The sequence below is a fragment of the Daphnia pulicaria genome, chromosome 10 (assembly GCF_021234035.1).
Source record: "Daphnia pulicaria isolate SC F1-1A chromosome 10, SC_F0-13Bv2, whole genome shotgun sequence".
Lineage (NCBI taxonomy): Eukaryota > Metazoa > Arthropoda > Branchiopoda > Diplostraca > Daphniidae > Daphnia > Daphnia pulicaria.
The window spans coordinates 622,615-646,136 of record NC_060922.1 but is presented as its reverse complement, the minus strand read 5'-3'; the positions used below and the strand labels follow the sequence as shown (position 1 = coordinate 646,136).

Here is a 23,522-nt window from a genome sequence, read left to right as displayed (position 1 = left end):
ATTCAAAAGACTGTCTAGAAAATCTTTCCCAATAATAACATCGTGTATATAATTATTCTTTGGCTTTGACCGGCTCTGACTTCCAACGTCTGAGGTCAAAACGTACCTATAGGGTATAGGACTGCTATATACTATTGCGTAATTTTAAGGTGAATGGAATCCTGGTGATACAATAAAAACAAGTTTTATAATATATTCTTTTGTATATCGGGTTGTTTACTGCTGCCTGTTCCCACCAATGTTTCAATCTCTTGTTGGCCTAACACTCAAACCAATAGCCGTGCCTCTGTCGTTGTGCATAGTTCTTCCTCGCAGTTGCTAAATATATCAGTTATCGTTGAACTAAAAGTTTATATAGCTTACGCAATGTGCAAATGCACTGTAACCTCAACACTTTTGGTATAGCATAAATGTATTTACTTTCCTTTCTGACTTAAAATAATACAACATTATCTTTGCTGTTTGGTCAATAAATATCTTTAGCATACATAACGTTGACTGATATACACGAGAAAGATAGGTCTATTCTTTTCGGTTTTTTATCCATGTTATATTAGGCCTATTTATAAGTTAGTATAAATTTATTCGCACAATTTTTTTCTAATCATTCATTAATATTTCTTTATATGTCGGGCTGCGTTCGTTCAGCGTCTTCTTGTCTGTTGGTTATCGACTGTTGTTGCCGAATCGAGCAAAAATCTAGTCAGTGATGCCAGTGATAATAATCCGGTAGCAACGGATGGCTTTTCATCACTGACTGGTAAGTCCATTTTTTTGGTGTTTTGTTAATGTATAAGGTATACAGTATGGGAACGCCGAAAAAAAACGCCTGTTTCCGTAAAAGGTTATTCTGTCGCGCGTTCCCAAACTTTAGGTAAGTACTGTAATCCCAAGCGGATAATTCATTAATTTATTGCATAATGTAAACAAAAATATTTAAAATATATCAGACATGTTGAATTAACATTCGATTAAATATTATCATAAAAAACTGCTAGAAATCGAGGGTGGCGGAGGACTGAACGTTTTCGGAGTCACAAGTTCATTTGTTAATCCTGGAACGCTGCTGTCTTCAGCTTTGGCAAGTGGAGTACAGCAATTGTCTGAGATTGTGAATTCAATTGAAAATATGAATCACCAGCAGCACCAAGAATCGCCAATGTCATCCATCACCATTCATCATCATCACGGTCAACATCCAACTTCAACGCCATCGTCATCATCCGCCCAACAATTTTTTGGGATTGTGGATGGTGGGAATCAGCAAGAATCGGTACCATCTTCTCATCCATCATCGTCATTTGCGAAAAATTTGACTTCACTGGCGCAGTTTTTCGGAATAGCCAATATCTATATTGATGGAATAAACAGCAGCGACAATAATTCTGAACCAATGAAATGTCCTGCATGTCCATGGCATCATCCTCCTGGATGTCCTGCACCCCCACAACACGTTATTTTGACTGTGTCTGGTAAAACAATAATATGATTGATAAATGTGATAAATTCCAGCAGCTTAATTTATACTTCATCCTATAAACTGTCATATTATATTCCTTTTTTTAGCATGTCATATTAATACGACTGCAATAGGTGCGTGTTCGATGACTTCAGCTGCTGAAGGTGGCACCATTTTCGTATTGTATCCCACTGCTGCTGCCATTAGCAGCAATAATGTCCGTCGAATGTCAAATTTATTCAAAAAGAAGAAGAAGAAAAATCCGCCAAACAATAAGAGGTTATTTGCAGGCTTTGCTTCTATAGGAATAATGGCCTCTGATCTAAATACAAAAGTGAGTGTGACCTGTCCTCATATTTCTGCTGGCACCACAGTCACAACGGTAGGTCATTAATATTATGATTGCCTTAACATTTTAACTTGACTATGAAATTTTAATTTGTTGGTGCTGCTGATGGGCACAAATCAACAGCAGAATGGGCCAGTATTACCGAACGAGATGAGAGAGGAGACAGGATTCGTGCAACTTATCATTTCAGGTGCTGAATCTCGGGAAAGAGTTGCAGCCGCCTGTGAGTGGAAGTCTAGCATTTAGGCAATCCTTAAAATTATTATTTTTTTTTTATTATAAGATAACAATTTAAGAGTTTTATATAATAATACAACTAAATGTGAAAGCAGATAGTTCCACATGCAAATTTGCTTGGCAATAATATTTTATGTATTGCTGGTATTCAATAGCCCATATTTATGGGAAACACGCCGGCAAACGCCACGAACATATAATTGATTGGATGTTTGAAAATTTTTTCGACATAAATTGAATTCAACTTGTGGGAAATGTTTTGTGGATAACTATATTCGGTGTGGGTTGTTTAATTCTGACTGGTTTTCCATTTAGTGAATTTCTCGTGAAATCCTGTTCTGTAGCCGTCGCAAAATTCATACTGAGTCGATTTTTTGTCGTACATTAAATGAAGCAAAGGTTGAATAGTCTTCCATTTATCTGGCATGAAACCATCCACATGCAAATGGGAGTCGAAATAGCTGTCGAAATCGGACGGCTTGATTTTGTCGGCGTTCCACCTGATCCGGTCGATCCGTTTCAATCCAGCGTCAGACGCCCTGTACACGCTGTCATTTTTCAACGGCTGGCGATCAATCCACTCGTGAACTCGAATGCTTACCAACTTCTGATCGTAATACCAGTCGTTAGAAGCGAATACCACCGGTTGGCGGACTCGCTCACCGAAAACATTTTGGAAGTAGTCGAGGATAGTCTCCGAATCGTTCGCCTTAATATTCGTCGAAATATTCCCGTTCACGATCTCCTGCCAGACAGCAGCGCTGGCTCCTATGTGACTCATCGGGAACATTCGGTAGGATCGACCATTGAATTTGAAAAGACCGCAGCATTGACTGTGGATAAGCATCAGCGGTCGATCCGCCATTTTGTAAGGATAGTAGAAATGTTCTTTCCTCAGAGGCCACAAATCCGAATCGGTTGTCAATACGAAATCGGACGGTTGACCGGGGAAATCCTTCATGTTGGCAACGAACATCCTGGACGTCTGGCTGAGCATCATGCGGTTCTCCACTTTGGCAGGAATGAAAATCACCTTGGCGTCCGGGAGACTGGCCAGAGTTTCGAGGACGTGCGAAAGAATCGGATGGGTTTCCCACTCGTTTTCTTGGCCGACGATCAAGACGACGCTCTCGAAACCCATCCTCCGCCACGCCATAACGGTCAGCGGCAGGTAAAACGCGTAGTCGAATCCGCGGTGAGAGTCCGGCTCGGGCGTAGAGCAGCCGAACACTGCAAAACGCTTGATAGGCCTACTGACATCACCCATGTTTGATGCTGATGATGGTGGCGATAAATAACTTTGGAAAAACGTCATGTTATATTCAAGCAAAATAACTCCACTTAATATTATTAAAGATATTAAAGTGACTTTCACAATTCGATTACTGCACAGCATTTTTATTGTGCTCGTCACGCAGTAGTTGTATAGTATACAGCACGCTTTGACAGAATAAGTTGATATTCTGCCGGTCCTCACAATAAGTTAATACATACAGCCTGTGGAATATGTATATTGACTGCTGCACGCGTCGAATGTAACTATTTTTTTCGGGTGTGTCAGCTTTGTAACTTCCTGACGATATATAGTTGTTATCTTATATAGCCTATATCTTTCGTTATCTTGATCTTTTGAAATCGAAAATACTTTGACTATAGCAACATTTTACCAGCAAGCAATCACCCGACCCCTCTCTCACAAGTACAAATTTGTGCTTTACATATAACTGCTGGACGATGAAAATATATAACTCGATGGGGACTTTTCCATCGTAGAACTTCGAAACAATGAAATGAACTCTATATATATATTATAGCCCCTTTTGTTCGATTTGTTAGCTATTTTACTTCCTTATAACAGATATGCATTTAAACTACCTTGAATATTATAATTGAAATATTCCCCAACATACACTCTAATATAGTTTTAATAATCTATTAATTATTGATAAATATTTCTACAATATTTCCTTCTGATGCTGGGCTATAACATTTTCCATAATCTATAATATATAGCCTATACTGTATGCTGTTTTTCTCACATAGCAGAGGTTCACCCGGAGGTTCACTATATAGATTATTTGTTAGCTGAATATTGATAAGACCTCAAATATATGGGTAATAGGCTGATGTATAATATAATATACATATGTACGTACTTTCTCGTCACGCTTTCGATGCTGATGGCCGATCTCTATCGACGTGATGCGCCAAATAAAAGAGGGATATAAAGTCTCAAATAATTCAGAGAAAGTAATTTTTGTTTAGTTTGGAAATGGTAGCCTATATAAAGTCCAATTCAAATTATAACAAAACAGGCCCAAGGCGTTCCTTCAACCGATCTTATATATAAAAACCTGTAGTGGAAATGTAGGCTACCGCACGGAGCAGCAGACTAATGTTTATACACCGTCACCCAATGACCCGTTACATTTACCGTTATCCGTACAAGAAAACTCAATATTGATACATAAAATACAAGTGCAAGCAGAATATACTATAAATTTAATATTCCTGTATACATCGGTAAATGCATACGTGTTATGCGGTTATTAACTTTTATTTAACGCTGGATTAGACAAAGTACATAAAATAGAAAACTTGGAAATTTCTAGATGAATGTATCATTCCTATACTCTGTTAGACAACTTTAAAGTCGACTGATTTTCTGTTGCTCGTCTCGCTGGTCAGTTCAGATGGTTGAGGAGAACACACCGGAGTGTTCAGTTCGGTTGTCTACAGCTCAAATATTTTTTAGTGCGCTGTATAATATTTCACATTGTGCATCCATTTCGTCTCAACTTTGCAGTGTCCCAATTAAAATGATTACGTTTACGCTGTTCCAATTAACTGTCGTCTTTGAGGTAAAGTACCTTCTATATTATATTGGAATAAATCCGGACAGATCATCACATGCTTTATTCTTCGACACTATATGGGAATAATCTTTTTTATTGTTTTTTAAAAGTTAAAACAAATCTAATGAATTCATTTTTGGTCACAAGCTGTTATTTTTCCTCCTTTGGGCATTTCCCAATTGGGCCAACCTACCAGCTGGAAAACTTATATCGCAAGTAAAGCAAAATGATTTATTGGATGACAGGTCTACTTTAGGATCATGTGATGTCGAAGGTAAATTACTGAATAACAGCTGGCCAATAAATTAATTTAAAAAAGTCATTTTTTTACGAGCTCAATATTTTTTCTTTAGAGACCTAATATAATTATCTTTAGATACTTCTAATATAAACGTATTATGTTTTTACTAAATGTTGTTTAGATAAATGTGGATTGTGTACGAATACAACGAAAGAAGGTGGCGCAATTGAATCTTCAAATTTCCGCGATGAAGATGCCCCAGATTTGAATTGTTCATTCAATATTCAAGCGCCTCCGGGGTCACGAATTCAGTTGGCGTTTACCCAGTTCCTTGTGGATAAATGCTGCGATTTTATTACCGTAAGCCAAAAAGTTGAACAAATTCACAATATAAAAAAAACTAGAAAAAATAAATAATATAGTTATTTGGATTTTTACAGGTGTCTGACGGAAAAAACGATCCATTTGAACTAAGGTTTAATGGTTCCAACATTCCAGAGCCAATTACCTTTCCGTCTAGCCAAATCGTTGTCAAGTTTACTAGAAATACGAATAACACATCTTCCTTTAACTCAACAACTAATAATTCGGCTCGATGGCAAGCAAGATACAAGTTCCTAGCCGACAAAAATCTGGTCAGTCAATTGGAAACGGTTAATTTGAAACCATCGACTTCAAATGAAATCTGAATTTTAAGTAAGAACAGCATCTTTAAATTTCGTAATTTTGTGTTGTCATTTGAAAATAAATGTCTGACAATATTTTTCAAATTCGTCCCAATATTTTTATGGAATTAATCGTTGCAGCATTTAATTTATGTTTACTATCTATGTTCCTTTATTATATACGCCAATGAAATGTAGGTCGGAATTGAAATGCAGTTTTCGGTCGAATATAATATTTTCTTATTTAAAGTTTTGCTATTTTATTTTATACTGAATTCAAGCTTTAACAAATAGCTACACAGAAATAATTTTTTCCTAGCCAAATAATAACCTATGTACTTTCATTTTTCCGGATATTTCACGTGTCGTCGTCGTCCAATTCCTAAACAAAATATCCGAGCAGCAATATATTATCGATTAATTCTATTTTTGGTTGTTCGCATCGTCGTATATAATTTCAGTAGGTTCAATCTGAATAACGCGTTCTCGCTGTCGATGAGCCGGCGAAAAGTCTGCTGTCATTTTCTCGTAGCGCACGTTGACATTTGAAAAAATGTTACTGCAAGCTTTCATCAGTGGCACACACCTTTAACATATTGTCCATAATCAGTCAAGATCAGTAAGGAAATATTAGCAAATGATGGTAATGCAACATCACAATAAGAAATAACATCTAAATCTTTTTAAATTGAGATGCAGAAACAAAACAATGCAAGAAAATTTGATGAAGGACATGCATGAAAAATATGACTTACGTCGCATCCAAAATAATGATATTCAATCGTTGTAGGAAGGAAAATCTTATTCTAAAACGGCTCAGACATGGCTGGTAACACCAGATGTGCTAATAATAAGTAATACACATATTACAGGGTATCTTATTTTTTTTTTGTTTATTTTTAAATTATAATTAATTACCATAAAACTCTGACAGCCGAAACTTAATCCGAACCACAAGGCAAAAATTGGTCCCAAAATGTAAGCTAATGATTTGTAGCAGCAGCTTTGGCTTTTAGTATAAATCTGTGGAACCCAAATCAGTCAGCAACACGTTATACTCATCATTAACAATATACTTTGAGAAAATTAGGTTTAAAGTAGCCAATGATGGTCACCAATACTTAAAAAAAAATTCGTACTTTGTAAGATAAATTCCAGCTAAAGTCAGCGCTGCGAACTCCCGTCGGTTCATTAATGATATCACTCCAATCGACCTGATTATATAATTTATGGAATAACAAGATTTAGTTATAATTTATAATATATATCATATTACGATAGTATACTTTGATGTATTCGTTGTTATTATGGATGTCTCGGTGCTCCATGTGATTATAATATTGACGGTCGTTTTTTATGTTCTCCATAACTATGCAATTGCAAAGTGCGATGGTTTTTATTTAACGAAATAATCGAAATTTTCTTTTTAAAATCAAAGGAGATTTTTTTAAACCGATGCAAGGTCCTATGTAGCCAACTTTGTAATGCGCACCTATATTCGATTGCATCACACAGTTTTCGACCGGTTCGTTTTCTTCCGACCCTCTGATTAGATAATAGCTCATAGATATAGGCCTATTGGATTTTATCCTCATATATGTTTTCGACATAGGTTTAGACAATTATATGTATATTTTCTGATAAGATAGCGATCACATAAGAGAAGCGTCAAGTTGTCAACTATAATCGCCTAGCATATGGCTGCTGAAAAATGATAACTGAACAATTTTGATTTTATATTAGCCTATATTTTGTACCTATCCATACCGTATATATATAGTTTACATATAATATAGCTCAGAAAATGCCAATTATTATAGTCTGCTGCGTAGGCTACTGTACGCTATATTCCAAACTCATGTGGCGCGCGGTATATTTGCATGAAACGGATATGACAAGGACAAAAGGTTATTGTCATTAGCAGATCTGCATGAACTCGTAATTAATTCAACAATATGTTTTTTTAAATCGGAATTTCGGTTTATTTCTGGCGTGTATAATACAGCAAAAAAAGATGGTTGTTCGACTTATGATACAATGAAGAAAGCTCTAATTAATGACCTATTATTTGCATTATCTAAGCAGTTTAGGCTACAGTTGCAGCATCAGGGCTGGCGACGACCACTGCTGCTGGTTCTGCTGCAGCAGCAACTGGAGCCTCAATGGCGGTGCTGCTGACTGCTGGCGGTGTGCTAATCAGACGAGCCCTGGCAGCCGCATGGGCGGCAAAGTGGGCGGCTTTGGCCTGGGCCACTTCAAAGGTGTCTTGCACTTGAACGGGACCGACGGGCAAGTCGTTTGACAGGACCCGGAAGCCTCTGTGGTCAGCGGTGTAAGACACACGGACTTGTTTACCTTCCGGGTTGAAGTAAGAGTAACTGCCGATTTGATTTCCCAGTGCGTCACGGTAGTTGGTGGCGACTTGGCCGGGGTGAGCGTAGCCGAATGTCGTCTGACCGAATTCATCTTGGGCGTGATATTGGGTGGAGGTGGCCATCGGGAAGATTGGGGCGACAGCAGCACCAGCACCCACATTAGGAGTAATATAGGGAACAGCAGAATGCTGGAAGTTATTGGGTGCTGGATAATATCCTCCGTAGGGGAAACCAAAAGGAGCGTTGGCCAATGGCTGAATCTGTCGCTTTTTGCGGGACATGATGGAAGTGGCAACATCAGCGACAGACTCAACTGGAGCGGCAACAGTTTCGACGACCGGAGCGGAAACGGTTTCAACCACCGGAGTGGCAACAGTTTCTACCAGCGAAGAAGCAGCAGTTTCCATAGCCAGAGTGGGAGCCACAGCAGCATCAGCAGCGACGGGAACAGCAACAGGAGCCGCTACAACGGGAGTAAAGAGACGAGCCCTGGCGGCGTCATGGGCGGCAAAGTGAGCCGCTTTGGCCTGGGCCACTTCCGGCGTGTCCTGCACTTGGCCATAGCCTCCGACTTGGTTGCCGAAGGCGTCATAGGCTGGCAGAGATGCAGCCGGGTAGTTGACATATCGTCCTGGATGTCCGTAAAAAGGTCCGGCCGGGAATCCGGCGTAACCCGGGTAGAGGCCGTTGAATCCGCCAAAGAATCCAGCAGGATGGACACCGTACCCGAAGTTGTTCGGCCATTGGGACTGGACGGCAACAATCAAAACCAAAAGACAGGCGACCTGTGCGTGATGCGGGATGAAATGTTGTAATTTGATATTGTATAATAACATATCAATTTTTATTATTGGACATTTGTATTATACTCTAAAAGAAATTTGGCTGATTGCAAATTAAAATCGACTTACAATGGACTTCATCTTAGTTTCGCAAAATTGGGAGTCAAACGCTGTGCAGAGGAGAGACTGCTGCTGACTAACTCCAATCGATGGCTACACTTTTATACTGGTGTACTTTGAAAGGGGGGGGGGGGATAACAGTGATTATTGAAAAAAATATCTAAAGGTTGCGGAACATGCCAAATGGTGAGCCAAAAAGGAAAAAATACAGCAGAATATAATAAACAATCTAAAACTTGAACTGGTTTTGTCCAGCAACAAAAGTGTTTTACATTGAAAATGTATGTATAATATTTTGTTCCGCAACCCCGTGAGCAACCGCGACACGGATGTAAAACGAGTACCTGCTATGCTTTTATCAGCATGAATTCTATAGAACGACCTTGTCCATATAGTTCATGGTGCAAAATGACGTGTCAGCACAATTTTAAAGTTTCACTATTCTTATAATATAGTCTACATTTCGTTGATCAGAAAATGAAACTGTCTAGGGCGTGGAATGTAAAAGCACAGCACGTGCGCTCAAAAATGGACCATAGTTCCGAGTATTGGTTGCCGATGGACATACATACACATGCTGCAAAACAGAATAATAAAACAAACGGAAAAAACAAGGACTCGTTTCTTGGGCTGAAAATCATTTAACAAATAAAGCGAACAATCCTCGTCTTTGCGTGTTATTTCAGATCGGTAGTCCTTGAAACATTTTTTTTATTAAAACATTTTGACAGAATAAAAGTAGATAGTGTTTTTCCTTTGTCGTAATCGTTATCGCCATCAGTTACAATTTTGTTTTGAGTACCAAGTGTGCCGCACTAAATGTTTGAACATAAGTTGAACGTGACTCGCCATTTTTCACCCAGGATTTTAAATCAATAAATAATTTTTTACTTGTCTGACCTTATTAATGAAATGGCCATCTCATGTTCGATTCCATTTAAATTAATATGGTGGGCTTTTATAAATAACTTGGGATCATTTGAATTTTTTACCGTGTACCATACGACAATAAGTAACAAGAAAATAATGTTGATATAATAATAAGGAAGTACCATGCTGGTGAAAAAGAGAAGGGAATTATCTGTATTGTTTTTCTACTCATAAATAACTTCAGGCTAAATATCTAGACCTTTTGCCTTGTTATTGTCAGATAACCCCAACAGCTAAAAAATTTCAGGAAATAAAAGAGAATTTCTATATAATATCCGTGAAAAAGACATCACAATGTCTCATTGTCTCATGATAGATCTAGCGCGGCTCTTGCATATATAATTTCAAATAAACTGAAAATGGATTTGATGCCGTTGTAAGTTGTTTTGATAGAGCGAGGTGAGTGAGAGAAATTTTTTTTGAGAATTTCTATAGCGTGAAGGTTAACTGGTTTCAAAGTTTCTTTCAAAGAAAAAAAAGCGGAGCATTGAAATTCGATCAGCGATTCCTTATTTGGAATATAAAAAAAAAAAACTTGTGGGTTAATTGGAATCTTTTTTGAAGGTCGTCATGCGAATAATAACACAAGGGTTGATATGCTCTCGTTTTAATCCATCTATTTTTTTTTATTTAATGGAATAAACTTGATGATTTCGATTAAAGGATTTTTTTTATTTGATTACATTTGAGCGTCCTTGCCTGTATCGATTTATTTTGGGCCGCCAGGAAGTGTTTGGAATATAAGAATAATAAGGAATACCTAAAAGTCTGTCTCGCCTTTGAAATCCTATACATAATATCCTACACTCGACATTGACGTTGCAGTATAGTTTAAATAATATTATTTATGCATCGATACAGAGCACGCAGCACGTGTGTGATGTGGAAAGGATATTGCTGTTTTGATGTCACCCGGAATAAAAGCCCTGGGCTAAATGGGAAAAGTACAGCACTTTTTAAAATTCGGTAAAAATTTAATTTCCTGTTACTGCAGATACCATAATAATCTTACCATCAAGTGTTGGGTATTTTATATTGCGTCTATACTTATTGTTATCGTTATTCGCGTAACTTTTAAAAAGTCAGAAGGGCTGATACAATATCTCGGTGCTTTTTATATTACTAAAGTTATAAATCGGAATTGCACTTATAATAATATTTGTAAATTGTTCAACATCAGAGATTTGACTCACACGATTGTATTTCATTAACTTTGGCAGCGAAAAATGGCGACAACTATTGTACAGATGAAAAAAAGAAAGAATCAGGAATGGATAATGTAGGGTATACAAAGCCTGCGTATAACCGTAACAATTCGTCGAATCATTAGGCTGTTATGGCGACGATTGCTGTTGCGTCAGATGTGGCGACGACGCTGTCTGCGTTGGTTTCGGCGACAGCAGGAGAGGCGACAACAACCGGCGTCTCAACAGCAGCAGCAGCAGCAAAGTTATTATAAGCCGTGGGATAATATTGGCCGTTATAGGTGAAAGGGTTTCCAAAGTGATAGCCGAAAGGAGCGCCATAGTTGTAGCCGAAAGGTGTGCCAAAATTGGAGTAAGCAAAAGGAGAGCCAGCGTAGTGATTGTAATAAGCGAAAGGAGAAGCATAGTTGTAAGCGAAAGGAGATGAGTTGACGTGCTGAGGAGCCAACTGAATCTGTCGCTTTTTGCGGGACATGATGGGAGAGGCAACAGCGACAGACTCGAACGGAGGGGCATTATAAGCTTCAACGACCGGAGCGGAAACGGTTTCAACCACCGGAGTGGCAACAGTTTCTACCAGCGAAGAACCAGGAGTTTCAATAGCCAGAGTGGGAGCCACAGGAACATCAGCGACGAGGGGAACAGCAACAGGAGCCCCTACGACGGGAGTAAAGAGACGGGCCCTGGCAGCGTCATGGGCGGCAAAGTGAGCCGCTTTGGCCTGGGCCACTTCCGGCGTGTCCTGCACTTGACCATAGCCTCCGACTTGGTTGCCGAAGGCGTCATAGGCAGGCAGAGATGCAGCTGGGTAGTTGACATATCGTCCTGGATGTCCGTAGAATGGGCCGGCTGGCAATCCGGCATAACCCGAGTAGAGGCCGTTGAATCCGCCAAAGAATCCAGCAGGATGGACACCGTATCCGAAGTTGTTCGGCCATTGGGACTGGACGGCAACAACCAAAACCAAAAGACAGGCGACCTGTGCGTGCGTGATGAAATGTTATATAATTTGATATTGTATAATAACATATCAATTTTATTATTGGACATTTATAGGCCTAAACTATAAAAGCAATTTGGCTGATTAAAATTAAAATCGACTTACAATGGACTTCATCTTAGTTTCGCAAAATTGGGAGTCAAACGCTGTGCAGAGGAGAGACTGCTGCTGACTAACTCCAATCGATGGCTAACCTTTTATACTGGGGTACTTTGAAAGGGGGGGGGGGGGATAACAGTGATTAATGAAAAAAAAACAAGAAAACGATCTAAAGGTTGCGGAACATGCCAAATGGTGAGCCAAAAAGGAAAAAATACAGCAGAATATAATAAACAATCTGAAACTTGAAACTGGTTTTGTCCAGCAACAAAAGTGTTTTACATTGAAACGTATGTATATTATGTTGTTCCGCAATCCCGTGTGAAACCGCGACACGGATGCCAAACGAGTCCCTACTGTGCGTTTATCAGTATGAATTCTATATAACGACCTTGCCCATGTAGTGTATGGTGCACAATGACTGTCGGCACTATTTTAAATTTTCGTTATTCTTATAATATAGTCTTCATTTCATGGATCAGAAAATGAAACTGTCTAAGGCGTGGAATGTAAAAATCACAGCACGTGCGCTCAAAAATGGACCATAGTTCCGGGTATTGGTTGATGCCGATGGCCATGTCATACAGTGGGTACCGAAAGTATCCGTACGGCTGAGAGGATCAGTAGGGAAAACGCGTTTTTAAAAACGCTCCCAAAAATAGAATTCTCGGTGGAATTAAATAAAAAAATTTTCAAAGGTTAATATTAGGGCGGGGTATCATGTGATTTTTTTTAGCATTTTTCAACAACGCGATATGTGATTTTTATCGCGTTACGTAAGTATCCGTACGGCCGAGAGGCCTAGTAGGGAATTGGCTTACTTTGGAGGCCTGTCATTTGGTATCTACGTAACATTATAGGGTGGGAAAGTTCTTAAAATAAAGAGCTGCATTAGCTCTATGTGTGATCATAAGATCACATTTTTCAAGTTTCATTTATAGTAATGAAATCGAAAATGAAAACACGAATTATAAGTTTTCCGTTTATTTCCCCTCGATTCCCCCTCACCAGTGTTGCCATATCTCAAAATCTCTTTCTTCCCTTAGACGGAAGAGGGAAAAAGAGAAAGGGTAAATATTTTTTTCCACCGCGAATTCTATTTTTGTGATTGTTTTGAAAAACGCGTTTTCCCTACTGATCCTCTCAGCCGTACGGATATTTTCGGTACCCAACGTATGTAAAACAAAATAATAAAACAAACGAAAATAAAAACAAGGGCTCATTTCTTGGGCTGAAAATCGTTTAACAAAAGCGAACAATCCTCGTCTTTGCGTGTTATTTCAGATCGGTAGTTTTGACAGAATAAAAGCAGATAGTGTTTTTTCTTTGTGGTATAATCGCGTTATCGCCATCAGTTACAATTTTTTTTAAGTACCAAGTGTGCCGCACTAAATGTTTTAACATAGTTGAACGTGACTCGCCATTTTTCACCCAGGATTTTAAATCAATAAATAATTTTTTACTTGTCTGACCTTAATGAAATGCTCATCTCATGTTCGATTCCATTTAAATTAATCTTTTAAATAACTTGGATTATTGGAATTTTTTACCGTGTATAGCCTATACCATGCATGCGACAATATGGAACAATAAAATAGTGCTGTTCATATAATAACAAGGAAGTAGTAGCCTACCATGCTGGTGAAAAAGAGAAGGGAATTATCTGTATTGTTTTTCCACTCATAACTTCAGGCTAAATATATCTTTTGCCTTGTTATTGACAGATTACTCTAACAGCTAAATGATTTCAGGAAAAAAAAGAGAATTTCTAATATCCATGAAAAAGACATCACAATGTCTCATTGTCTCATGATAGATTTAGCGGCTCTTGGATATAATTTCAAATAAACTGAAAATGGATTTGATGCCGTTGTAAGTTGTTTTGATAGAGCGAGGTGGGTGAGAGAAAATTTTTTTGAGAATTTCTATAACGGGAAGGTTAACTGGTTTTTAAGTTTCTTTCGAAGAAAAAAAAAGCGGAGCATTGAAATTCGATCAGCGATTTCTTATTTGGAATATAAAAAAAAAACTTGTGGGTTAATTGGAATCTTATTCGAAGGTCTTTATGCGAATAATAATACAAGGGTTGATATGCTCTCGTTTTAAACCATCTATTTTTTTTATTTAATGGAATAAACTTGATGATTTCGATTAAAGGATTTTTTTTATTTGATTACATTTGAGCGTCCTTGCCCGTATCAATTTAATTTGGGCCGCCAGGAAGTGTTCGAATCTAAGAATCATAAGGAATACCTAAAAGTCTGTCTCGCCTTTGAAATCCTACATAATATCCTAATATTGCTGACGCTATTGACATTGACGTTGCAGCATATATTTTCAATAATATTATTTATGCATCGATACACACGCTCGAGTGTGATGTGGAAAGGATATTGATGCTGTTTTGATGTCACCCGGAATGAAAGCGCTGGGATGTATGGGGAAAATAGGGGGGAGGAGGGCTAGTTGGCAGGTGGGGTAAGTTGGCATTTTGCTAATTAGAACCCTTACAGCCCAAAACAAGCCAAGCCTTTTATACCAGATATGAAAGACAACACCCAGATTGCTCATACAAAATTTCAAAAGTATACGACCTCCCCAACAGGAGTTACAGCAAAAAGAAAAAAAAAACGGCAAAAAGTTTTTTTTGGGCCTCTCAGCACTTTTCATTTTTCTCATAATATAAAACATTAAGAGTGTCAGAAAACCCAAGCAAAAAAGAATTAATGTTTGTCTTATTTTTAAAAGAAACCCGACATTTCTACATTAAAAAGTTATTTAGTTATCAATTTATTTGTTCGAAAAGCACCCTGTGGGGTTAGTTGTCAGAAATTTTGAGGGACATGTTGGTATATATATTTCTCACGAGATGCTGAGTTGCAAGTTTTTTTCAAAATTCGACCTAGAAATTTTTGAGCAATGGAGAATCGTCACTTGCCAACTTACCCCGTAGGTGGGGCAAGTTGGCAGACTTTTTTTTGGGAGTTTTTCTCAATTTAACAATTTCATGTAAATGAATGCAGATAAATACCATAATAATCTGGGTATCAAGTGGGGGGGTTTCCCGCCGTTTTCTGGTAAGGGGTACCATAAATAGGGGGTTTAAACTTGCACAAATGAGATTTTGCGATATTTTGACAATTTCATTGATTTTTTCCTCGTTTGTGGTACCCTCAAACCACCAAAAAGTAATACTCTTTTTAACAGTGTTATAAAACAGAATTGCTGCCCTTTTTTATAACAATACTAGTAACTTGGGCCCGGTCGAGACCGGGGAACTTAGGTCTAGCTTAAATTTGAACTCATTTGCTTTTCACCCTTTTTAAAGGAAATGAACGTAAGGGAACGTGAGTGTCGAACGTAAAGAACAAAAACGATGGATGCAACTTTCACTAATAAAATGATCAGCAATTTTCACTTATGTTCCTAATTGCTATAGTAAACATAAAAGTAGTCCCGTTGACCACCTGCCCTGTTAATTTTTCTCGTGAAAATCTGCCCCTGCCCAGTCAATAGATATTTTGGTCTTGCGTGGAGGCTTTTCTTCAAATATAATCTTTTTTGGCAACGTCCGTATTTTCATAGGCCTTGTGATAGCAATTCGTATTACTTAATCATGTAATTTGATTGCGACTAATTAATTTCCTATGATTATTTCCCAGGTTATTAAGCAAAATGGGTAAATTATAAGTATGGATCATTTACTACTAAATTCTCATGGGCCGTTGCCCATCTGCCCGTGCCAATGTTATCGTAGAAATCTGCCCCTTCCCAGACAAAAGAAATTTTTTTCATACGTAGTGACAGGCTCTTCTATTGTTGTGATTTCGAGAATTATTCGTTTTCTGCCTGGTGCCTGCCGATTGGAATTCAGTTGATTTCTTTTTATAAGACAGATATGTCCGTTTACCATCTGCCCGCCAATTTTTCTCGTTGAAAAATCTGCCCGTGCCAAGTCAACAGATTGTCCACTGTTAAAAAACTTCCCAACTATTTCGGGGTTAAACGCCCTAAATTCTCGGCAACTGAGATCTGGGGTTCCCAAACCCGAAAAATTTGTATCGTATCGCAATACGAATTTGTTGTGGTTGTTACCCCTAAATTTTCATGGTTATTTAGAAGGTTACCTACGTAAATTATTCTGTAGTAGCCTATCCAGGTAGGGAACGATGAGCCAATAAAAGAAATTAGACGGAATGTAAGACGATTAAACTTTGTATTGCTTTCAAACTCGTACTGAAGCTATAAGCAAAAATAAACATTTAACATGGGATAACGTTAGGTGAAAGATAACAATTACATAAGCAGTTTGGTTAAGAACTGGACAGGCTGTTTTTAGAATCTCAGCTACATTTGCAAATTTGTTGGCAATAAAATTTCTCTTCGCCTGCCTTCGAAAGTCAAGAGATACAGAGCCTTTAAACTTGGTGGTGAACCAAAAGTACGGCAAACTTGTAACAATTTTTTGACATTTTCAGAATAAGATGCCACATCAATAACCGCAACTATATATTACAAAATAGGTCAGATTTGAGATGATTCTATACTTAAACATTCCTCTGATACCTGTTGCATGTTCAGCATCATTTTCGACCTCTCGTCTGTTTTTTTGGCAGCTGGACCTTGATTGTCAAAGCTGCTTACGTTTTTCACACGACCACCTTTCGAATTGAACTGCTGCTTGGCCACTCGTCGTTTGTATTCCATAATCCTCTTTAATTTTGAGTAAAAGATAGCCTGCATAAGGAGAGATTTAGTGACAATGGCAAGCATGAATTACCGAAAATAAATACAAACGTTTGTTGCAGTTTGGTCTTTCTTGTCAATGCTCAGGTTTGGAAATCTCGCCAACGTGGTGTACACAACAAAACGGCTGTAAATTTCCTGAGCATTCACCTCTTCATCAGAGTCTGTGGAAAAAAATAATTACGACAACATTCACTTTTACATTAAGCCTACTGTACTAATCATACCACTAGGCACATGATCAGATCCTAGTTCAGAATCCAACGCAACAGAACTAAGTTGCTGAGATGTAGAAGCGACCACCAAATTGTCTATGAAAAATAAATAAAATGATTACGATAAAATTTACTTTCACTAAGTATACAATTTACCACTAGACACATCATCACAATCCAATCCAGAATCAAATGGAGAAATAGTATTAAGAAGCTTGGATGTAGTAGCACTTTCATTCCCCAAATTGCCTGTAAAAAGAAATGATAGAAATCTTACTAGACATTCTGTGTTAAATGAATAAATAATATACCTGAATGTGTGTAATCTTGAAAAGATGTTCGTGAACTATTTTGGTGAAGAATGGGAGTTGAGTGGCGTATGTTATCAAAGTCTTGTGACGATTGTGACTCTTGTATGAAAGGGACAGCCACACCTTCAAAAGTGAACTGTGGGAATTTTTTCACGACACAGCGCACTTCAGATAGATGTTTTATGGGCGAATTTTCAGATATCTTTACCCATTTACTCACTTGGAACTCACTCTCTCTTTCAAAACTACAATACCCTGATTCAAAGACACTAGCGAACTCTTTATTTTTAGCAACCATACGATTTGCAATTTGTTGCAAGTCGCTTTGCACTGTTGAGCTTTCTCCTAGAATAATTTCGTATGGGGCATTTGCCTTACCGTCAACTAATTCGACAAATACACACCGTTTCTTCACTTTATCGAGAGACGCCATTTTCGTTACTATTTTACTAAACTAATGCAAAGTAAATTTTGACAAGTCTTCGCCGTTTGGAGGTTGCCGTCTTGCCCTCTTAACAAAAACCATGCTTGTTTGCGTACCTTTTTAATTAATTGTTGGCAACACAGCTACCCTTTCTCTTTCTAGCCCAGAAATTCCGGGGTTCATAAGTCCAAATATTTGTAGTTAAATTTGAAAAAATGAAAGTGGTACGTAAAACCCCAGAATTTTCGAAAAAAGTCAAAATTTCGTACATTTACAAATTTTTGGTGGTTGACAACCCCAAATAAGTGGTACCCTTTTTAACAGTGTCATTTTCTACCTTTTTTTTAAATTTTAAGTCATTCCGTGGATAAATCGTCCAAAGTTATTTCGCCCGTGGGCTCCTATTCGTTATTCTACCCGCCAATAAGTACGTTTTCACGTGAAAAATAATAACATTAATTGGTTAACTGTAAATAAGACGGCACTTGATCTGAGGGGAAATCTATGGGGGGGGGGGGGGCGGAAATCAGTAGTCTTCGAACAGAAATGCCGATTTGAATTTGGTGCTTTTTGACATAATCGATATATGCCACGTAGAAATCGATGCACGTACTGAGTTGTGAGTGTGAGCCAGTACCCAACCTTCTTTTTGCAACGGCGCGGAAATTTACCCCATTGTCTTTCCCCCCTTTCCCCTTTGCAGCGACCCCCCTCTTTGACCATCAGCAAGGAGGGTGAAAACCTGCGGCGGTTTTCACCCTCTTGAAGGGCGACTGGACTGACCAATCACAGCGTGCTCTCAGCGGCACAGACACAGGCTCCTCCCAAAAAAGCTTGTTCTTTTATTATATATGGATTTGAAAATTGTTCAACATCAGAGATTTGACTCACACGATTGTATTTCATTAACTTTGGCAGCGAAAAATGGCGACAACTATTGTACAGATGAAAAAAAGAAAGAATCAGGAATGGATAATGTAGGGTATACAAAACCTGCGTATAACCGTAACAATTCGTCGAAACATTAGGCTATTGCGACGATTGCTGTTGCGTCAGATGTGCGACGACGCTGTCTGCGTTGGTTTCGGCGACAGCAGGAGAGGCGACAACAACCGGCGCCTCAACAGCAGCAGCAGCAGCAAAGTTATTATAAGCCGTGGGATAATATTGGCCGTTATAGGTGAAAGGGTTTCCAAAGTGATAGCCGAAATAAGGAGAGCCATAGTTGTAGCCGAAAGGTGTGCCAAAGTTGGAGTAAGCAAAAGGAGAGCCAGCATAGTGATTGTAATAAGCGAAAGGAGAAGCATAGTTGTAAGCGAAAGGAGATGAGTTGACGTGCTGAGGAGCCAACTGAATCAGTCGCTTATTGCGGGACATGATGGGAGTGGCAACAGCGACAGACTCGACCGGAGCGGCAACATCAGTTTCGACGACCGGAGCGGAAACGGTTTCAACCACCGGAGTGGCAACAGTTTCTACCAGCGAAGAAGCAGCAGTTTCCATAGCCAGAGTGGGAGCCACAGCAGCATCAGCAGCGACAGGAACAGCAACAGGAGCCGCTACGACGGGAGTAAAGAGACGGGCCCTGGCGGCGGCGTGGGCGGCAAAGTGAGCCGCTTTGGCCTGGGCCACTTCCGGCGTGTCCTGCACTTGACCATAGCCTCCGACTTGGTTGCCGAAGGCGTCATAGGCAGGCAGAGATGCAGCTGGGTAGTTGACGAATCGTCCTGGATGTCCGTAAAAAGGTCCAGCTGCTGGGAATCCGGCGTAACCCGGGTAGAGGCCGTTGAATCCGCCAAAATACCCAGCAGGATTGAGACCGTACCCGAAGTTGTTCGGCCATTGGGAATGGACGGAAACAGCCAAAACCAAAAGACAAGCGACCTGTGATGGACGATTTATTAATATAATTACTATAGGCTATATATATTTTATTAGACGACTTCAAAAACATGTTTGCAAAGTATACAATATAATTAAATTTATTGAAAAGGACTTACGATGAATTTCATCTTATTTTCGCAGAAATGAATGTAGGAGCTGAGACGAGAAGTTGGTGACTGACTCGATTCGCAGGTGTCCCTTTTATACTTGTATTTCCAAAAGGTCAAAATAGACACCCTGCCGCTTTGCTGCTGGTGGAAACCGGTTGTAAGAGATTGCGGAAAAATTGGACCAGTGAAACGGCAGAAAAGAGTTGGAAAATACATAGTAGATGTTGTTTTTTCCAAACACCAACTGGCTGGACACAAAAAATTGTCTGCCCTCGTTCTGGCTTGAGCATTATTGACTGCTTATAAATAAGCGGCCTTGTTATACATTCCAAGGTGCAACAATGACGCTGTTAATAATATGTATATATATATATATATACCAAATATATATTCTAGAGTCCATGTACAATCACTTTCAGCCTTTCAGGCGTATATTGAAGATTGATTTTTGTTGACCCTCAGCAAGAATTTGAAATCTTCCGGGTTTTATAATCTTTATTCCCATTATCATAAGACCAAAAAAAAGTGACTTTTTAACCATCAGCTTTAAATATAGTCCACCTTATATAGGCTACAGCATATATCTACCACCACGCCCAAAACTTCATCAGTCCAGTCTAATATTATTACCTTAAGCTATTATTTTGTCACAATCGTTATACGTCGAATTTTAATTTAAAAAAAAAACAACAACATCCGCAATCAGAATCAGCTGTTTTATTTCGCATAATAACCTACTACTGGCTGTACTACTGCATAAAAATTACAGCCACGGTCAACATATGTCATTTCCTGCCCATTCCCACGCTACACATATAATAGATCATTGCGATGATGTCGTGTGATGATCTACATGAGGTGCCAAAACAAGTGATTTACCACAGCGGTATATTATTTATATACAACCAAGGGTGAAACAGGTGCATGTGGCCGCATGTGGCATACTGAACGTCAGTTGCATATAGTGCATACACACGTCACGGTGGATGGGCCGAAAAATAAGTTCCGCCCTGATGTGCAATTCATAAAGTTGGGAATTTGTGTAAAGCCAGCAGCAACGGGGGAGGAGTTTTGGCTTGTCACAGTTACACTTATTATATATATCGGCCGTATTATTATGTATGGAAATTTCCCGGTAAATATTTTCGTATATGCCGAAACATATCCCTGGTCAGCACAGCCGCTACTATGTATCGCATCACTGCCGCAGAGCATTTCTCCTGGCAACAGTTTCAGAACTGGACGTGCTTTGCGGATCCCTAATATAGAAATCTCTCCCCAGTGAAGATGTGGAAAGTTATCATCAGCATCACAACTTTACTGGTAAATACAAAACTATCAATAATTCCTGTTAGGTAACATATGCACTTGCGCAATGGTGTTGGTGAATTAATACTCGTTATAAAATACAACTTGTTGCCGGGCGCTATATTGTAATACCAAACTTGTGCTGCTGACGCAAGGGAGATCAACAGCATTAATATAGTGTCGGTGCTGCCTAAATTATTTTGGGCGCACATATAATCTTTTACATTGCTGCACATTAGTTCTTGGTGGAGAGTTGGTTATCGATCGGCATCGATGGAAATCCGGCGATGAATTGGCCAATCAGCAGCACTGCTCGATCTCGACAGCTGCATCGACTCTCCCATCGCCCTTTGGTCGTCTCAGATGACGAGCTAATCTATCGCCAGCATCAGCCTCGATGGCATTTTCATTTCCATTCGGAGCGACAGCAGCAGATCCCATCACCTTCCATCAACCTGTCCAAAATCGTCAAGCGATCTGTGGATAGTCTAGAAACCGATACACTCGAAGGTATAATTATACACATCATATACTATATAAGCTCTTTTGTATTCTAAAAATGAAATAATATTATCAAAAATAATTATTCGAAATTGATATAAGAACGTCAATCGAGAGGAGAACCACCGACAGACGACAGCCAGGACAAAATCGCTGGTGACTCTCAATTTTTGTTATTCTATACATTTACTTAATTTCTTGAATGTCTGCTGCGATTTATATACAGCCGTGGAAAATGAAATCAATCAGCTTGCAGAGACCGTGAATTCCCTCGCCATCAATCAAACAGGTAATAACGCCGCCGGCCCTGCTGCTGGTATTAATTACCCGAAATTCTGGGGAGTAGCGAAATCGGTTGACGGGAATGAAGATTACGTCTCGTTCCAAGAGTCGCCACTCCTGATGTTGCCGGAGACCAACAGCAATAACGAAACGCTGGCCCAGTTTTTCGGCATCACCAACATCTACGTGGGCGGACAGAGGCTCATCAACAAGAAACAATCGGAATTGTTACCGGACAGCGTGGCATCAATAGATTGTCCCGTGTGTCCCACCGTCTCCGCCGTCGAATGTCCTACACTCCCCGAGCATATCATTTTGACAGTTACAGGTTAATTAATTAAAAAATGAATTAAATCAAATTCATTTTTTTTGTCTTCCAAAATAATTCTTTTAAATAATTTCACATGTTCTTATAGCTTGCGAGAGTTTCGGTTCTTCCTTGGGTACCTGCTCGGTGGCTTCCATCGCGTCCAGTGGCACCATTTTCATTTTGTTTCCGAGCAGCAGCGCCGGAAGTGGCGGTCGCAAGAGCTTCGGCCGTTACCTGAAAAAGAAGAATAAGAACATCGCCGCCAGCGTTGCCACTGCGGTCGTCGGAGTAGTTGCCGCAGCTCCCAACACTAAAGTCAAAATGACATGTCCCTACATTCCCACAGATGTTACGGTTACAACGGTATGAGAGTTTAAATTCTACGCGCTCTCAATTGACTTACAGCAAGAGGCAGAAGCAATTAAGGAAACATAATATTTTCTGTTTTATTGTTGAATGTTTCCATAGCAAAATGGGCCAGTGTTGCCGTACAAGCCAAGGGAAGAGGCAGGATTCATCCAACTTATCGTAACCGGTACCTTAGCATCAGAGAAATACACAATGGCATGTGTTTGGGCTTCCAGTCCTTAATAAGGACATTTGCCGCTTCTTTTTTTGTTTAAATTATTCAACTCAATTTGCGTCATTGTACAAACTATTTTCACGAATACAAAATTTATAACATTTTCTTCTTCTTTTTGTTTCCTAATAAATTTGGAAATTTTTTTTTAAAATTTATTATATATCATATATAAAAGATAAGAAGAGTCCCCATCCCCCATGTAACAAAATATAAGAAGTCACATCGTTATAAAAGCGTTTAAAAGGCCTAAAAATTAAATATAAGTTATTGAGTTCGAAAAACTGCTGGTTTAATAAAGTTCGACAAATTTATTGCCTTACATCTCGTGTGTACATATTTACGGCGGAGTACGCGCCCAAAATTTGCGTGTGCTACATACTTGTTTGCTGTACATGACAGACAACGTCGGCCAGCAATCTGCCATGCTGGCCCCTGAGTTAATATTTATATACGGTAGCTAGTCTGAGTGATGCGATTTCAAAATGTTATTCCTTTTTCAACTCTACATGTAGTAGTATAGGGCAGCAGCAG

The 23,522-nt window shown here is 39.1% G+C and overlaps 7 protein-coding genes across 13 annotated transcripts; 3 read left to right on the top strand and 4 right to left on the bottom strand.

Moving 5' to 3' along the window:
- The first annotated feature begins 283 nt into the window (after window positions 1-283).
- LOC124313898 lies at window positions 284-2,054 on the top strand. Its single transcript, XM_046778731.1, has 5 exons — window positions 284-399; window positions 649-760; window positions 999-1,472; window positions 1,567-1,841; window positions 1,932-2,054. The coding sequence occupies exons 1-5, from the start codon at window positions 367-369 to the stop codon at window positions 2,052-2,054; spliced, it is 1,017 nt and encodes a 338-aa protein (XP_046634687.1). The 5' UTR covers window positions 284-366.
- Window positions 2,055-4,661: 2,607 nt separating this feature from the next.
- On the top strand, window positions 4,662-6,007 carry LOC124315004. Of its 3 annotated transcripts, none has more exons than XM_046780346.1 (4): window positions 4,662-4,909; window positions 5,051-5,174; window positions 5,323-5,501; window positions 5,564-6,007. In XM_046780346.1, the coding sequence occupies exons 1-4, from the start codon at window positions 4,739-4,741 to the stop codon at window positions 5,828-5,830; spliced, it is 741 nt and encodes a 246-aa protein (XP_046636302.1). In that variant the 5' UTR covers window positions 4,662-4,738; the 3' UTR covers window positions 5,831-6,007. The 3 variants fall into 3 exon arrangements, with proteins under 3 accessions (XP_046636302.1, XP_046636301.1, XP_046636303.1); XM_046780345.1 differs by having other exon boundaries at window positions 4,672-4,906; window positions 5,048-5,174; window positions 5,564-6,006; XM_046780347.1 differs by having other exon boundaries at window positions 4,704-4,906; window positions 5,048-5,174; window positions 5,582-5,976.
- Window positions 6,008-6,022: 15 nt separating this feature from the next.
- On the bottom strand, window positions 6,023-7,294 carry LOC124315005 (caveolin-3-like). Its single transcript, XM_046780348.1, has 5 exons — window positions 7,093-7,294; window positions 6,946-7,020; window positions 6,725-6,829; window positions 6,562-6,650; window positions 6,023-6,392 (listed from the first exon to the last, which is right to left on the bottom strand). The coding sequence occupies exons 1-5, from the start codon at window positions 7,171-7,173 to the stop codon at window positions 6,230-6,232; spliced, it is 513 nt and encodes a 170-aa protein (XP_046636304.1). The 5' UTR covers window positions 7,174-7,294; the 3' UTR covers window positions 6,023-6,229.
- A 470-nt stretch (window positions 7,295-7,764) lies between these two features.
- Window positions 7,765-12,459, bottom strand: LOC124313852. Of its 3 annotated transcripts, none has more exons than XM_046778647.1 (2): window positions 12,324-12,381; window positions 7,765-8,966 (listed from the first exon to the last, which is right to left on the bottom strand). In XM_046778647.1, exons 1-2 carry the CDS (start codon window positions 12,333-12,335, stop codon window positions 7,893-7,895), a joined length of 1,086 nt encoding a protein of 361 aa, XP_046634603.1. In that variant the 5' UTR covers window positions 12,336-12,381; the 3' UTR covers window positions 7,765-7,892. The 3 variants fall into 3 exon arrangements, with proteins under 3 accessions (XP_046634603.1, XP_046634602.1, XP_046634604.1); XM_046778646.1 differs by lacking the exon at window positions 12,324-12,381 and adding an exon at window positions 9,093-9,171; XM_046778648.1 differs by lacking the exon at window positions 7,765-8,966 and adding an exon at window positions 11,197-12,197 and having other exon boundaries at window positions 12,324-12,459.
- A 4,141-nt stretch (window positions 12,460-16,600) lies between these two features.
- LOC124313890 lies at window positions 16,601-18,331 on the bottom strand. The gene is made up of 6 exons (XM_046778726.1): window positions 17,590-18,331; window positions 17,435-17,527; window positions 17,291-17,374; window positions 17,115-17,227; window positions 16,884-17,054; window positions 16,601-16,822 (listed from the first exon to the last, which is right to left on the bottom strand). Exons 1-6 carry the CDS (start codon window positions 18,020-18,022, stop codon window positions 16,736-16,738), a joined length of 981 nt encoding a protein of 326 aa, XP_046634682.1. The 5' UTR covers window positions 18,023-18,331; the 3' UTR covers window positions 16,601-16,735.
- A 563-nt stretch (window positions 18,332-18,894) lies between these two features.
- LOC124313889 lies at window positions 18,895-20,096 on the bottom strand. The gene is made up of 2 exons (XM_046778725.1): window positions 20,014-20,096; window positions 18,895-19,897 (listed from the first exon to the last, which is right to left on the bottom strand). Exons 1-2 carry the CDS (start codon window positions 20,023-20,025, stop codon window positions 19,043-19,045), a joined length of 867 nt encoding a protein of 288 aa, XP_046634681.1. The 5' UTR covers window positions 20,026-20,096; the 3' UTR covers window positions 18,895-19,042.
- An 879-nt stretch (window positions 20,097-20,975) lies between these two features.
- Window positions 20,976-23,095, top strand: LOC124315029. 3 transcript variants are annotated; one of them, XM_046780385.1, is made up of 7 exons: window positions 20,976-21,330; window positions 21,555-21,825; window positions 21,919-21,972; window positions 22,043-22,105; window positions 22,205-22,426; window positions 22,515-22,771; window positions 22,877-23,095. In XM_046780385.1, exons 1-7 carry the CDS (start codon window positions 21,295-21,297, stop codon window positions 22,997-22,999), a joined length of 1,026 nt encoding a protein of 341 aa, XP_046636341.1. In that variant the 5' UTR covers window positions 20,976-21,294; the 3' UTR covers window positions 23,000-23,095. The 3 variants fall into 3 exon arrangements, with proteins under 3 accessions (XP_046636341.1, XP_046636340.1, XP_046636339.1); XM_046780384.1 differs by having other exon boundaries at window positions 22,187-22,426; XM_046780383.1 differs by having other exon boundaries at window positions 22,043-22,426.
- Window positions 23,096-23,522: the final 427 nt, after the last annotated feature.

Bases quoted from the DNA above. Each gene is read 5' to 3' on its own strand.
- LOC124315004 (XM_046780346.1), top strand. From the start codon at position 4,739: ATGGTTGAGGAGAACACACCGGAGTGTTCAGTTCGGTTGTCTACAGCT. The intron at 4,910-5,050 runs AAGTACCTTCTA...GGTCACAAGCTG, and splicing joins TAACTGTCGTCTTTGAGGTA to TTATTTTTCCTCCTTTGGGC. The intron at 5,175-5,322 runs GTAAATTACTGA...AATGTTGTTTAG, and splicing joins AGGATCATGTGATGTCGAAG to ATAAATGTGGATTGTGTACG.
- LOC124315029 (XM_046780383.1), top strand. From the start codon at position 21,295: ATGTGGAAAGTTATCATCAGCATCACAACTTTACTG. The intron at 21,331-21,554 runs GTAAATACAAAA...GCTGCACATTAG, and splicing joins TCAGCATCACAACTTTACTG to TTCTTGGTGGAGAGTTGGTT. The intron at 21,826-21,918 runs GTATAATTATAC...AATTGATATAAG, and splicing joins AGAAACCGATACACTCGAAG to AACGTCAATCGAGAGGAGAA.
- LOC124313890 (XM_046778726.1), bottom strand. From the start codon at position 18,022: ATGGCGTCTCTCGATAAAGTGAAGAAACGGTGTGTATTTGTCGAATTA. The intron at 17,528-17,589 runs GTATATTATTTA...TTCTTTTTACAG, and splicing joins TCAAGATTACACACATTCAG to GCAATTTGGGGAATGAAAGT. The intron at 17,375-17,434 runs GTAAATTGTATA...TATTTTTCATAG, and splicing joins TTGTGATGATGTGTCTAGTG to ACAATTTGGTGGTCGCTTCT.
- LOC124315005 (XM_046780348.1), bottom strand. From the start codon at position 7,173: ATGGAGAACATAAAAAACGACCGTCAATATTATAATCACATGGAGCAC. The intron at 6,651-6,724 runs GTAATTAATTAT...ACTTATTATTAG, and splicing joins TCGGCTGTCAGAGTTTTATG to CACATCTGGTGTTACCAGCC. The intron at 6,393-6,561 runs GTAAGTCATATT...AATATGTTAAAG, and splicing joins ATCATTATTTTGGATGCGAC to GTGTGTGCCACTGATGAAAG.
- LOC124313898 (XM_046778731.1), top strand. From the start codon at position 367: ATGTGCAAATGCACTGTAACCTCAACACTTTTG. The intron at 761-998 runs GTAAGTCCATTT...AAAAACTGCTAG, and splicing joins TGGCTTTTCATCACTGACTG to AAATCGAGGGTGGCGGAGGA. The intron at 1,473-1,566 runs GTAAAACAATAA...TCCTTTTTTTAG, and splicing joins CGTTATTTTGACTGTGTCTG to CATGTCATATTAATACGACT.